At 41.9% G+C, this 16039-nt stretch overlaps 1 protein-coding gene across 1 annotated transcript in view; it reads left to right on the forward strand.

The window, feature by feature from the left end:
* Nucleotides 1-16039, forward strand: part of cdkal1 (CDK5 regulatory subunit associated protein 1-like 1) — a 258575-nt gene that overhangs the window by 97149 nt on the left and 145387 nt on the right. The window contains exon 8 of the mRNA XM_014410796.3: nucleotides 7451-7554. Within this exon, the coding sequence (XP_014266282.2) occupies nucleotides 7451-7554 (104 nt within the window). The remainder of the gene's footprint in view (nucleotides 1-7450; nucleotides 7555-16039) is intronic.

The raw sequence follows: 16039 nt of genomic DNA on the forward strand, positions 1-16039 counted from the left end.
TAATTTCAGTTTCATAGCAACAGCATGGAAGTCAATGGGACTCGAGATCAACGTCTCTTTTTCCTTCTCCTATACATCATTTTTTTTACCTAATAATCAGAGCAGGTATATTTTCTCTAACTTCAGATTCTAATATCCACAGTCATTCTGCATGATATCGGTCCATATCTCTTCCACGTCGTACAACAGAATCCCGTTGGACCGCGCCGCTTGACTGCATTTTCATTTTGTTTGCCGTTGGTCAATGATCTCATCTTTTCTTTTCTGTGTTGTTTTTCTCTTGAAAGAGCAGAAGTGAAAATGCATCATGTCAAGCAGCAACAAAAGATGGAGAAAATGTGCTGATGTGCTTCAGAAAAGTGGAATTACAGCAGAATGAAGGGTGTTTACAAAAGGTTTTCTTCTCACGTACATATGTGTGAACAGTCGCAGAGACGCATGGATGCCCAATATACACACAATCTCATTTTGATTTTGCACTTCAGCACAAGACACACACGCACATACACCTCCACAACAGAATTCTCATTTTCTTTTTCTATTTCATTCTTGACACACACACACACACACACACACACACACACACACACACACACACACACACACACACACACACACACACACACACACACACACGACTATATGCAGACAGGCACACACACTCACACACAGACATATGTGCACACCTCTTCTAGCTGTGTACCACAGTGGCCTCTCCTGCTGTTTATCAAACCAATGTATGGGTAGTTTTCAGCTCCAGTGGTCTGAACACTTTATTCCATTTCCCTCTTTCCCACTGCTTAACACACAAACACACAAATATATGCTCAGGACAAACACGCACACACTCCGTACACTATTCTCCACACTCGCTCACCAGGACAGACTGTGCTCCCCACAGTAAATCCAAAAGATTGATGTGTCTCCTTGGACAAAATGAGATTGTGTGTCATTACAAGGTATTATGCTACAGAACCCCTGAGTAACTGAATTAGTCCCAGTGTGTCACAGGCAAACACAATTTACACACACACACACTCGTGCACACACATACACACAGTAGTTTATTAGTGTGTCCATGATTTCAGGGGGCATTACGTTCAGTTCGAAATGTTCTGGAGCTTTAACCATAACTACTACATGTCAAAACTTAAGCTTACTTCAACCTTAACAACATGTCTTCACCTAAAAATTTGATGACAGACATTACAGGAGCTTTTTTTTTATCCTCCTAAGGAAAACACATTGACATACTGTGACGGTGTAAACAAATTTACATCCCTACAATCTGAGCAACACCCAGACCCCACACACGAGTGACTATTTTAGAGAAGATTTGTGACTCAAGCAGCAACTTTTTGTCAATAAGAAACACCAGCCGAGTAATGAGGTGATTTCCACTACATTATTTGTAGTGGTGCAGACACATGCAGTCCAGTCCAGTCATTTTGTTTTGTTGCTTTAGAGGAATGGAGTTTAAGAAGAGAGTGGTTACGTTTGTAATAAAATGTTTAGGAACCTTTTGAAAACTCTTAATTGAGAAAAAACCCAAAACATTTTAAAAGGTCTCAATAATTCCTTTACATCCTCTAATATATGCAAAGATTCTGCTAGATGTAAAATGACAACAGCTTTAAAGTGGACCTGTTATGCACATTTCCAGCTGCATATTTTTATTTGTGGATTTGATTAGAGTAGCTTTGCATGATTTACGGTTTAAAATGACCCTTATTTATCTTAGACTGGGCTTTGTTGAAGCCCCTCGGTTCATCTGCTTAAAGCAGATATCGACTTTTAGTGACGTCATACAGAGCCAAGAGGAAGAAAAAAGCTTTAGCCATGTTTTATGTGAGTAACCACCACTGTATCACACTATATACATGGTAGAGCATAATAGGTCCACTTTAAGGCATTTGACTAGTCACTCCTTGATAATTCAGTAAGAATGGAGTAAAAATTCTGTTGCACACTGACTGCATTTGAAAATAATTTCTCTCTAATGTGTAGTTAGAGACGTTGCCAACTTGTTTTAGTCAATCTGCAGTGCATCTCTCTGCAACAGGGAACTCAACCAAACTGGTTGTCATCTGGTTCTATTCTGGTTTTATTCCAATATAATAATAGGTTTGTGGAGGAATTTCTGTTTCAAATCTGAGGTTCTAGCTGAACTCTAAATGTAAGTAGTTAATGTGAATTGTTGTTTACTTTAAATTTATGTATATGTGGACAACTTATACCATATTAACACACACACATTACATGTAATTGCCAACTTGATGCAGTTCTTTTGCAGACTGACAGCAGACTGGCTCAGTCTTGCCGTTTTATCACCTTGACACATCAAACTTGCTTTGAAGATGGCAGCTGTTTGCAAGTGGTTGCAGACCTGCTCATCAACTTCAAGCAACAAGATCACAAGTTCATTGCAAACGGTCACAATCAGTTCAGGCGACCTGCGGTCTCCAACCACTGTTTTGTCTAGTGACTTGCATGAAGTAGTAAGTCAGCAAAACAAGCTGTCAGTTGACGGTTATTACTGTGTGCAGATCCTTTTGACCTCTGAATCTACCTACTGTGTGAGTCAGCTCAGCATTCAGATCATCAGCAAAAAGGGGACTTAAAAATCAAGTAAGTTAGAGTGCAAAGTGGTTAGTAAGCCAGAGAAGTGAGCCGATTACCTGACTCAGTCAGCCTGATTGTAGGCCTAACCTCATAGCATATCTTCACGTGACACTTTATCAGTGAGTTCCAAAATAAACAAATATCCCACCATTCTTTTCCAGCAACAATAGGCTGATTGACTTTAGCACAAACACCGTCTCGAGGTCAGACTACAGACAAAACAAGAAGTTGGGAAAACACAGCTACTACGTGGACGTGGAGATGTGGTTTCACACACAAGCGCACACGCTCTCACACACATACTCACGCTGACTTTTTTCAGTCAAAACAACAAGCAAAGCTGCTGTAGTAGTTTCAGAAACGCGGGGTCAACATGTGACACATTTTCGAAAATGCACACAGAGCTCTTTCAGTATTTAACACGGGGAACATGAGACTCGATAAGAGAACTCGAGAGGTCATGAACAAAGGCTGGATTGAACACAGAGAGAAACAGGGCCCAGCTGCATTAGAGCACACACTCGTAGATGAAAGGAAGCTCACTGAAATCCATGCACACACAAATACGCAAAAACAACCAATCCTCATGTGAAATATTGGTGCAAAAACTTTTTTTTTTTTTTACCTAACACACAGCTTCAGAGTGTTAACCAATCGTCACAAGTCAGCGAGCCACCGTAGAAAAGTGTTCGCACAAATTTACACTTTTGAAAAATGAAGTAAAATCTCTGTGTCGTTTCAAACCCACCCTCGCAACTCCACTTAACCCCCATTGACTAAGCGCCACAAGTGCCGCTTAATCCCAAACCCTTATGATTAGAGCTCCTAATAATATTTGATGTGATGAATATTGCCTTTTTTATGACTTACACAAGATCATCGGTGTGTGTGCAGTTCCCATGCAACTTGAAATGGGTTTTAACTGCCAATCTTTTTCTGAATTACTAATAACCCCTCTATTCATTGCTCCTAATAGGTCTTAACGTCATTGTGTCAGCAGTCTTTGTTCCTTGACTCCATATTATTTCGCCACCTCCACTTTGACTTTGAGATGACACTAACAGCAAACTCACAGGCTCGAGGCATTGTTCAGCCATATAACAGCAGTTTGGAGATTTTGTTTGCTAATATACCCACTTCAGCGTCTCCCCGTCTCGACAATAAGCGCAATGACTAATCTTGCTTTACAATTTGCATGGCGCTCAGACTTCCCCTCGCAGTTTAAGCTTTGTTTTCATAATTGCGTTTTGAAGCTGGCACAATACGAGCCCCGACGAACACTAATACACACCGATGGCTGTTTTCTAATTAATGTGTAGCTTTCTAATTAATGTCTAGATTCTAAATACTTATCACTGAGAAATGATTTTCTTGTTCTTAATATGCAGCACAAGGGAGCCTTCCCGAAGGGAACTGTACTTTGTTTGTGTGTGTGTGTGTGTGTGTGTGTGTGTGTGTGTGTGTGTGTATTGAGGCAGGCTTACAAATGTATAGAGGAACCTCAGGGTTTTCCTCCCTTTGTTACCTTTTCAAGGCTGCAACCACACAATCTCTCCGTCTTCATCTCACACGCGCGCACACACGCACATTGGGGAGGTAACCTTTCTCATTGTAACACATTGATGATCTACACTGTTGTCAGGTACAACAGCTACCTCTGTGGTTTAATTAACTGGGACAAAACAGAAGAGGGAGCAAGGACAGATATAAAGTAGGCCAAGAAATATTTGGATTTAACTATCAAAGTGCGTCTTTACGTCACTGCAGCTGCTTAGTTTTCCTGAATGGTAAAAGCAGCTTTAAAATTGTTGTATTATTTCAAATAATTTATCATCCATCGCAACTTTAATACAAAGTAAAGGCGTGCATGTGCCTGCCACAGCGAGGGAGGGACACAGGCTCCTCTTGCGCTCAGCGTTGGTCTAGTTGTCACAGACCGTCCTGGCTAATGGAGAAGTCGAAACCGCTAATGCATTGTTGTGATACTGGACAAATGTTCAGCAACAGCAGCACACTTGAACACAGCCATACGAACGCACACACATTGCACGTTACTGATGCAAATACACACAGACACACAAGCAGGCCACTGACTGTCTCTTGAGATTAATGTTGGTGTGATCCATTCAGCTGGGCCTGATCACATTAAGATGGATTGACCCCCTGGTGGTGTGTGTGTGTGTGTGTGTGTGTGTGTGTGTGTGTGTCGGTGTGTGTGCACGCACACGGGGTCCCATCTGTCTGTGTTTTCTCCACAGCAAGGTCCTGTGACCTAGCTGCCATCTTTAGTGCCCTCAGCGAAGCAATACTCTGAGAAGGAGAGATGGATGGATGGATAGCTCGGTTTTCTTTTACCGTTGTGGTGATTTGTGTCATTGAAAATTCTTCTGCTATTTTAAATGAATGTCAGAACGATTATAAGAGAGGGATTGCAGCATTTTAGTGTGCGAGGTGTTAGATGGTCCAACAAATGCAGTGGAACAAGTGGATCGACATGTATAATGTAGCTGTTTGTGCCGTAACAGAATGACCTCTTTTTTTGTCATCTTTAGGTTATTGCGTGTTACTTATTTTTGACAAAGAATTTGTGTAAAGTTGTAGTGTATCTGCTCTGTAGATAGACTGTGATTAACCTTTTTTTTTTTTTTTATCACTGGTTTAAATGTGATCCAGTATTTAACTATGAACCATCAGAGGAAGAACAGCTGAACTTTCCTCTACGGAACATATTTATATATCACTTCTTGTATATCGATTATATAAAAAAATGTTACCATATTACAGATGATCCCAGCTTCCACCTGCGAGATGCTTCACAACATTACTCACTGGATAGTGGAAACTATCAGGATTAACGAATCCACCATCCTACTAATTGAAAAACATGGTCATTCTTGAGCACAATATTGTTTTATATATGGAGTAATATCATAGTGTGATTAGTGGTGTCTTTTGTGAGGCAGTACTTTTTGGCCCACAAATTTTGTCCTTTGTGCTTCAGGTTTCTGGGGATCAATGTTATTTTTCCGTGAATGTCAAGGATGCAGTTTATGCTTACTGTTTTTGTTTTTGGACCATAAGGCACACCGGATTATAAGGCGCATTAAGCGAAGCAAAACAGTCAGATAATTCAAACTTTACTCAACTCATTCTTCTTGCTTCCTTCTTTGAGCGAACCAGAACTGAGCTGCTTTTAGGATGCATATATAACAAATCCCAAGCATTGTTTTATGTTACCATGATCAGCTTTAGCAACAACGTTGTACCCAATGTATTCCCAAGGTTAGAAGCCTCCATTAGTAGTACTGTGCTAATGGACAGTCAGGTTTTCTTTAAGAGTAGAAGTACTGGCCCATTATTAGCTATAATTGAGTTTGTTTGGGTCTTTACCCCCAATTACTTTGCAGTATTTTGCTAATGAGATGCCACAGCGTTTTATTCAGACTGACCCAATAACATGTACTTGCAACTAATGGAACCAACGAGGGGAAAAAAAGCCAGAAAAAGAAAAATGCATAGAAATAAAATTAGATGGAAAATAGAAAATACAAAGATGTCATATGCTCACGTAACCTCAGAAATTCCATGCCAACAACAGTTGGCTGGAAAAGATGTTAAATCCATAAAATGCACCTGAACGAGACAGTTATTTTTGTAATACTGTCGGTGTGTGTGTGTGTGTGCTTGTGTGTGTGTGTGTGTGTGTGTGTGTGTGTGTGTGTGTGTGTGTTTTACCATTTTCAGTTTAATATAGGATGTAATTGATTTGCAGTTCAGGATGCTAACACATCGCACAAACTTTTTTTTAATGCCAGGTTGTACTTTTCAAACTACAATGACAAATTCGAGGTCTGAAATTGAATCCAAATTCATCAGATGGTTTTAATAGAGTGTGGTTTGGTTGATCTTCCCAACCAAGCACTCTCCCGGAGTTTACACCCTGCCATACTCAGGGGTTTAGTGTGAGGCAGTTTTATTTTTGTTCTCATTTTTCTGTTCTGCTTCATTCTCCTTTCCCTTCCTTTCACAGTCAATTTGAATCAAGCCTCTCCTTTTTCTTGAACAAAACAATGCGGCGACTCTAGCGTTTCCACTGTTTGTCTTTGAGACAGCTGTCCATGGTCACTTCTAATCCTTTGAAATAGTTTATGAAAGAGAGAACAGTTTTTACTCTCCCCTGTCTTTTAGTGCTTTTCCTTAATTGACAGGGCAAGCTTCATTACTTTCCTTTTAACCTCCTAAGACCCGAACTCTTCCACGACATGCATTTTTAATTTCTCTTTGATATTTGGGCATATTGGGGCCTGATGAATGTAAAAACAAAGAATTACCAGATTTTTTTTATTTTTTTTTTACCTTATTTTTGTTTTTAAGAAAAATGAGAGCCACAAATGAGGATATTCATTTAAAATTTTGATAGAACCGTAGCAGTATAATGTCCTCGTAAGTGGATATCAGGCCCTTGTAGAGCAAAATTGAGTATTTTGGTGTAAATAACCCAAAATGTGATGTCCACATATGTGGATGGCAGGTCCTAGGAGGTTAAAAGTCTCTGTTCATTTATATATTCCACCTTCACATTTTGAGCTGAGTATAGTTCATTTAAGTTGACATCCATTTCCAATGGCATTGGTGAATACAACCAGCTGCTTTCATTTGATGTTTAATATATTATTAGATTTGTGCCGTATGATATAAATGGAGCACAAAAAGATTGAAACACAAGCCCCCAAAGCAAAAAACATGTTTTCTTCAATAAAGTCAAAAGTGAAGGTTTGCTCGATCTTTCTCTTTTTACATTTTCTTTTGTGTCTTTCTGTCCGTGTAGGTGTCTGAATGCGTGTACCTACTGCAAGACGAAGCATGCAAGAGGAGACTTGGCCAGTTATCCCATAGAGGAGCTAGTGGAGAGAGCAAGGCAGTCTTTTCAGGGTGAGTACCTTTTCTCTGTAGACAGACACACACTATCACTACACAGGGCTGTGCAATTATTGGAATTTCAATTTCAGTTACAGTTTTGGTTTAGAATAAGATAACTGAGATAAAAAAAATTATGTGACACATTCTTGTTTTGCCTTTGGTTATAAATCCAGCGCTCCCACTTCCTTTTCTCCTTTATGTTGGTGGATTTTGACCCTGACTGTGCTCGAATTGAGTATAAAAGGTTGTGTCGGTGTCTCTGTGGTTGTGGAGACACTTAAGTTCTGATTCAGCGTACTCCTGTGTGTGTGTGTGTGTGTGTGTGTGTGTGTGTGTGTGTGTGTGTCTTATTAAGAGGGAGAGGTTTTAGTAACACATGTTGATGTTTTTGTTCTTGGGTGGAGGCTCCAGCCATTTGGCTCTAGTTTGATGCCAAAGGAACAGCTGTTGTGCGCTGGCATCTGTTCCTTAAGAGCACACTCCCAGAATCCCTAACTGCACAGCAGGCCATGCCTCTGTTAGAGCCCCAGGCAGGTCAGTCAAGGGCAAGTCTACGCACTCATGACACAAGTGGCTAACTTAATTATCGAGGCGCTATCATCCATTTTATGATATGCATTTTAAAAAGCCAACTGTCTATTAAAAAAGCCTGTTTTTCATTTGTTTAAACTAGCTAGGGTCACTCTGTTATCCCTTTTAACACCAGCATTTATCCATGAGCTCATTGTGTTTCAAACTTTGCTGTAAAACTAAGTATTAATGCACAAAATCTTCCTGCCAAAGACATGAAAAATGATGACAAAAATCCATTCGTTCTGCCATTAACTTTACTTATTTCACAGTAATCACAAAAACATGCTAAGTTCAAAAGGGACAAAGGTACATTTCTTCCTTTCTCTTTTATAACAGCGTTCTAGCCTCATACCTACAGATAAAATTAAATATATAAAACCTCTCGCAAAGTATTGAAACTTCTTATTATGCTGTTCTTCACCCCACTGCCGTAAGAACTTCCCACTAACAGGACTTGCCAGGCTGTTGTGTTCTGGACTCTTAGGATTTACTCGTTCAGGTTGATCCTGGCTCCCAAATGTACTACTGATAATGCTAAGTGTCATGAAAATCATTATTAAATCATTAAAAAGTTGTTTTGCGTTACGTTTGCGCCACAGTTTTCCATCCGAGTGCAAGCATCGCAGCAGGGATGCCTGTTGCGATGCTTGCATGAGAAAGAGATGAATAAATTCTGTACTGCATTGTGCCAGGTGTGTTATATAATTTGCTCAGAACTGATTGGATAACGCTGGTGTCTGCTGTATTACTTCCCAAAAGAAAATATCCTTGTGTGCTAATTGCTCCTGCACAGCTAATAGAATACTTTAATTGACATAAACAACGAGCCTGGAACTTTCAATGCAATGTGAGTGCTGGTCTTTACACAACCTTCGATATTAGGGTAATTAACCCTCCCTCTCCTCCAAAAACCCCCCCAAACATAAACCAAGAGTCCACCCTTGACAAGGACACGGCTTTTAAAATCCCATCCTGAATCCTCTAAAACAGCTGCATCCATGCCACTGCCACAGGGTGGGCAGTCAAGGACAAACTCACCAGCTGCTTGAACCTTGGTGTGTATTTGTATGTTTTTACGATCATGGTCGTATGATTTGGGTGAAATCAGGAGGAAGAAACGCACCAGCCTAGTTAGAAAGACAGGGTATACTCAGGCTTTGGGAAGACACATGCATAGATTTAAAAACAGGTTTAGCTTTCATTGCTAACTACCAACAGTAAATACATAAATCAGTATATACATCTTTCACTCCTAATTACAGGGCCTCATGCACTACAATGGATAACCTTAATAGGCTTGTGTGTGTCACGAGCAATGCTCATTCCAAGTTGAATCTTAAATTTAAATATAAACTGTAGTCACTCAATTTTTATCGTCCTACCTTTGGTGTAAGTTTGCATTTCTCTGTGTGTCCATGAAAGGGATTGTAGGAATTCAACTTATATGGAGGCACACTCCTGTACACTCTGCCAAGAAGCCATCAACATGTACAAGTAATAATCCCGTGTATAAACAGGCTGCTGATTGGTTAAAAAGTGTGTTCTTTTTTAGTTTAAGAGGAAGAAGTGCAAAATTAAAAAAGCCCCGCACAGAAGATTAAAAAAGCATGTGTGAGAAGCTCAAACAGGAGATACAATTGAGTGTTTGTGTTTTTTTTAAACACTAACACAAGTTGCATGGGCTGCACATAAGGACCCGCAATAGCACAAACACCAACCAGAGTTACCCACACTACCGGATACTTCAGATATTTTTGTCACTGTCCCCCAAATGAAAGCACTCCACACTGCACCACTGCAACGCTGCAGGTCTAAACGTACAGAGTCAAAATGCCCATTGTTCACACATCCCCTGTGCTGGCTCTGTGCCAACTAGGAACCAAAGGGGGCCAGCCCACAATTTGAGAACCACGGGATTGGCACAAGTCTGTGACATTAGTGCAAGTCAGAGTGATGTCCTCTGAAGTTATGGGAACTGTCTGCGCGTGTGTTGAGTGTAGGGTGGGGAGTAATCCGTTACAGCACAGGAAATATGAGTGTCAGAGACAGTTGTTGTTTTGAAAACACAGAAAAAGGAAGCAGAAGGTTATGATTTACAGATAGCTGGAATTAACAGAAACCGACATGGACAGTGAGATGAGAAAAGATGTGAGGTCTCACCATCCAAGCCTTAGATCTAATCTAAAGGGAACGTGCAGTTTGCTAACCTGTTTCTTGTTGACTGTTTTCAAATGTCTCTCTCTCACCACACACACACATGCGCACACGCACGCACACACGTGCACACACATCTGGTGCAGCAGGGCCCCTTTTTCTCTCACTCTCACTTTATTTATCACCTTTTTTCTAACTCTAACAAACTGAACCTCACAAATAGACGCTGCAATTTGATTTGCTATTTGATGGCTTTTAAGTAAAACTAGGCCGCTTCTACGAATGCTAATTTTGATTGGCCAGTCAGCCCAGCGCTGGGGGTATTTGATTGGTTTATCTAAGGAATTTTAAAAGGACTTATAGGATTTATTCGAATGCGATTTGTGGTAAACACTTTTCATTCAAGCTGGGAAAAGAGTGAGCGAGTGTGAGCGCACAGCTTTTAAAGTAATCTGAATTATTCAAATGTATGAATTATAATTTTTAACATCAGAGAGGTTTGTTAATGCATGCAGGTAATAGAGGCTGGGGATGTCACGGGAAATGACAGCTCTGTGTGTGTGTGTGTGTGTGTGTGTGTGTGTTTGAGAGAGTGTATGGGTCGGGGAGTGGAGGGGTTCATGTGTGTGACAAACACGTGCTGGGGAGCTGAGTGGGTTGGTTTGCGTGTCAGTGGGAAAGCATGGGTGTATATTCTTCTGGAGATGTCAATCAAACCCTACTTACTGTGAACACTCAGCTGTTTAACCTCAGCTTTCAGTTTCAGCTTTAAACTTGGATAAAATGTCTCTGCCGCTCTGTTTATTTTGTCAGCACAGAGGATGCAGGGATGTGGTTTGTAAAATTTAAGGTACTGTTACTGGTTAAAAGCGTCTGGGGTTTAGTAGTTACATGTGACCAATGGATAGTACTAAAGTTTGAATGAGAGGTCGCAGGCAATAGCCTTAGACCAGGGGTGCTCACACTTTTTCCTCATGTGAGCTACTTATAAAATGACCAAGTCAAAATGATCTACCCACTACAAAAATCCAAAACATATACTTATTTATAAATATATTGAGGATTCTTTATATCTACAATGTATATACATGCATAACCGCAATATCCAATATTTCACAACACAATTAACTATGTAAATTTTTTGTCATTACCTGAGTTTACTCTGATGACTTGCACTGAATTGAATCAGCCAGGGATGCATAGTCCGGACAGTAGCTGCTGACGGCCAGGTTTAAGAGAAAAAACCGAGAGCTAAAAATTGGAGTTAACTCGCTGACTAGCTTGTCAGTTTTACTACACTTCGCGCCGCTGTTTGCGCATGCGCAGCGACCTAAGCGTCAGAAAAAATCTGCTGTCATCTGACTGGCTTCCCTGTATCAATCAAGTGACGGGATGGATGATAGGCTGGCATCTATTTTTTTAATGCCATGCGATCTACCAATACTACCTTTGCGATCGACTGCATATATCAATCACCTGGATCACCTGCTGAGAAAGAAAAAAGAAAACAAGCAGAAGAGAACAAGAGTAATAGAATAAACAACATCACAATGATATATGGGAATATGACAGTAAATACTAAATATTAAACATTATTATTGTGCAGCACATAAGATCAACAGAACACAGTGTGCTTTGAGGTAGGAGCCAAAAAGGGTGTAGTTTGTGGGTGTGATCACCCGTGTGTACACCTGTGCATGGACGCGCTTGTTTTTTTTTTTCCAAAAGGTTCCTTCATGTAATGATCTGCTAGAGGGTGTGGGGGGGCCACAGCCCCGTCCTCCAGGGCATGAAGCAGGTATGGAGGAGATCAAAACTCCAGACATCCAGAGGCCCCCAGAACACAAGAGACCAAGGAAGACTAACAGAGGGGCAATACACGTCTTAATGGAGACGGATGGAGTGCTCTAGAATGTTCTTTCCAAGACTACCTATATATAGTCATTAATAAACTTAGGATTCAAGCCATTTATGATGTAGGGAATACTGACATAAGGACATTTTTAGACTGACTTGAGCATTGTGTACAGAACAGTGCCTAACAAACACATCTTTAGATCTGTTTTCTACAATTGCATTTCGCCCACACACACACACACACACACACACATATATATATATATATATATATATATATATATATATATATATATATATATATAAATAACACCCAGCACGCGGGCGGTTTATCCTTCAAGCTCGGGTCCTCTACCAGAGGCCTGGGAGCTTGAGGGTCCTGCGCAGTATCTTAGCTGTTCCCAGGACTGCGCTCTTCTGGACAGAGATCTCCAATGTTGTTCCCGGGATCTGCTGGAGCCACTCACCTAGCTTGGGAGTCACCGCACCTAGTGCTCCGATTACCACGGGGACCACCGTTACCTTCACCCTCCACATCCTCTCGAGCTCTTCTCTGAGCCCTTGGTATTTCTCCAGCTTCTCGTGTTCCTTCTTCCTGATATTGCTGTCATTCGGAACCACTACATCTATCACTACGGCCGTCTTCTTCTGTTTGTCTACCACCACTATGTCCGGTTGGTTAGCCACCACCATTTTGTCCGTCTGTATCTGGAAGTCCCACAGGATCTTAGCTCGGTCATTCTCCACCACCCTTGGGGGCATCTCCCATTTTGACCTCGGGACTTCCAGATTATACTCGGCACAGATTCACTGAGCGCTCTGTGTTGAGCGCTCTGTGTTGAGCGCTCTGTGTTGAGCGCTCAGTGAATCTGCGTTCGACTACTCCGCCTAGGCTGCACTGTCGAGCGCAGATCCACTGAGCACTCAACACAGACAGCATAGTCAGAAGGAAGAGCGCAGGGCAAGCTAGCAAGACAGAAGTTACGCTCTCCTTGCAACATGGACCTCCCCCACCCTCATTCAGATCTGGCGTTTGGAATTATTTTGGTTTTCATGTGACGTATGACCCTGAAGGTAAGCGAGTCATGGACTAAAGTAAAACAGTATGTTGGATGTGCCATGCAATGCTCAATTACATGGGTGGGAGCTAGTGTGTTAGCGCAGTTAGCTCGTTAACGTGTTGGCCGTCTAGCCCCATGCACGGGGCGATCGGCGGTAGCTCGTTAACGGAGATTTGCCGTGTTGTGGCGTTATGGTCATTTCAACGAGATTAACCTGAAAGCACTAGTGGGAACACAACGAATATGAGTGCACATTTACGCCGACATCATCCTAGTGCAAAGACAAGTGGAAGCAGACAAAAACAAGCAAGCATGCTACTAACTTTAGCCAAGTCATTTAGACAGCTGTTAGCACATGATTCTCCTTATGCTGCTGAGAATATAGCCCAGAAGAAGCGGATAGTATAGCTTTTATTTTGGAAAGAGACATTTCTCTGTAATAAACTCTCTTTTCCAAAGATGAGTGATTCCTCAATCAGATACAGGGCTTGCAATATCGCTAGCCCGACGTCCCGGGGCTAGCGATTTTTTTTCAGTTGGGCTACCAAAATCTATCTCTTCCCTGCCCGTCGGGCTATTGTAGGAAGGAAAAATATATGTCAATGCTTTTGCATTCTTTCAGAAATGTAGCTGGGTAATTATGTCATTGGCATCGGTGAGCCACTGTCAATATGTGACATATTGAAATCGCGTTTGAATTTGCGCTTGTTTTTTTGCTTTCACTTTGCAATCGCCCGAACTGTGTATAGAGAGCGACAGCACTGATCTGTGAGTGATGATAATTTGTGCACCAATTCCTCTGACATCGTCTTATTAATCGTTAGCTTACTATGCAAACATGACAAGTGAAATCTCCCGCAGCTTAAACATGTGAGAGGTTGATCGCGCAGAGAATCGCTGAGCTTATGTGAGTGCGTGTGTAAAAGCAGCAGGATATATATTTCAGTTCTGCTGAGCCAAATAATATATATATATATATATATATATATATTGTATATTATATACACACACACACACACACACACACACACACACACACACACACACACACACACACACACATACATATATATATATATATATATATATATATATATATATACACACACACACACACACACACACATATATATATATATATATATATATATATATATATATATATATATATATATATATATATATATACACACACACACACACATATATATACACACACACACATATATATACACAGTAGCTCAGTGTTCCAACATTCGAAAGAAGGGACTGCTCTCACAGCTAGAGATTGACGAGGTACAACACAAATGCTACGGCAAGGAGGAGTCAGGACGCCAGGTCAGGGGGGAGATATCATCACCCCCACCCGAGATTGGGTACATAGCCCCAAGTGCGATAGGAGAAGGATCGTTGAGTGCGAGAGGAACTGACCTGAAAAATAGGATCATGGCCAAGCTTGAAACCTGGATCCCCCGTAGCCGGTTACCAAGATTACGTGAAGTACCCTCAGAAGGTCTGCTAGATGATGTTAATGCAGCACTACGGGCAATACCTACAACCACGATTACCGACACTAACAAGCTGATCTACAATACGGCAGCAGTGATCAGTGAGATGCTTGGCTACAAGTTGAACAGCCACAAGGGGCAGTACCCTCCATGGAGAAGGAGGCTAGAGGGCAAGATCAAAGTAGCACGGAGGGAGGTTAGCCAACTAACAGAGTTGCAGAAAGGTGCGACAAATAAGGTGCCTAAGAAATACAGCAAGCTGTCCATACCTGAGGCCTTGGAAACTGCCAAGCAAAGACTCACAGCCTTGGCCAGCCGCTTGAGGAGGTACACCAGAGAGATAGAAGGCAGGAGAATAAACCAGCTGTTCTCCACAGAACCAGCAAAGGTGTACTCTCAGTGGCAAGGGAACAATAAGAGAACAGCACCACCAAGGCTGGAGACGGAGCCATACTGGAAGAGCATATGGGAGAAGGATGCAACCCATAACGGCAATGCTCAGTGGCTAGTGGATCTGAGGGCAGACCACAGCGACCTCCCTGAACAGGGTCCAGTAACCATCACAGTGGCAGATATCCAAGAAAGGGTCTCCAGTATGAAGAGTTGGACAGCACCAGGGCCCGACATGGTTCACGCCTACTGGCTGAAGAAGCTGACTGCACTCCACGAGCGTCTGGCAGCACAAATGAACCAGCTGCTAGTTAACGAGAGACACCCGGAATGGCTAACTGAAGGCCGGACGGTCCTGATCCCCAAGGACCCCAAGAAGGGACCGGTCCCCTCCAACTACCGACCAATAACCTGCCTCAGTACTACATGGAAGCTCCTGTCAGGCATCATATCGGCTAAGATGAACAGGCACATGGGTCAATACATGAGCGGGACACAGAAAGGAATTGGCAAGAATACCAGAGGTGCAAAACACCAGCTACTGGTAGACAGAACAATCAGCCGAGACTGCAAGACCAGACTGACCAACCTGCACTGCCTGGATTGATTACAAGAAGGCCTATGACTCAATGCCCCACAGCTGGATACTGGAATGCCTAGAATTGTACAAGATCAATGGGACCCTAAGAGCCTTCATCAGGAACTCAATGGGGATGTGGCGTACAACACTAGAGGCCAACTCCAAGCCCATAGCACAAGTTACCATCAAGTGCGGGATCTACCAAGGAGATGCTCTGTCCCCACTGCTGTTCTGCATAGGCCTGAACCCCCTCAGTGAGATCATTAACAAGACTGGCTACGGATACCGACTACGGAACGGAGCAGTTGTCAGCCACCTCCTGTACATGGATGACATCAAGCTGTATGCCAAGAGTGAACGAGACATCGATTCAC

Source organism: Maylandia zebra, linkage group LG11, assembly GCF_041146795.1.
Source record: "Maylandia zebra isolate NMK-2024a linkage group LG11, Mzebra_GT3a, whole genome shotgun sequence".
NCBI classification, from domain to species: Eukaryota; Metazoa; Chordata; class Actinopteri; order Cichliformes; family Cichlidae; genus Maylandia; species Maylandia zebra.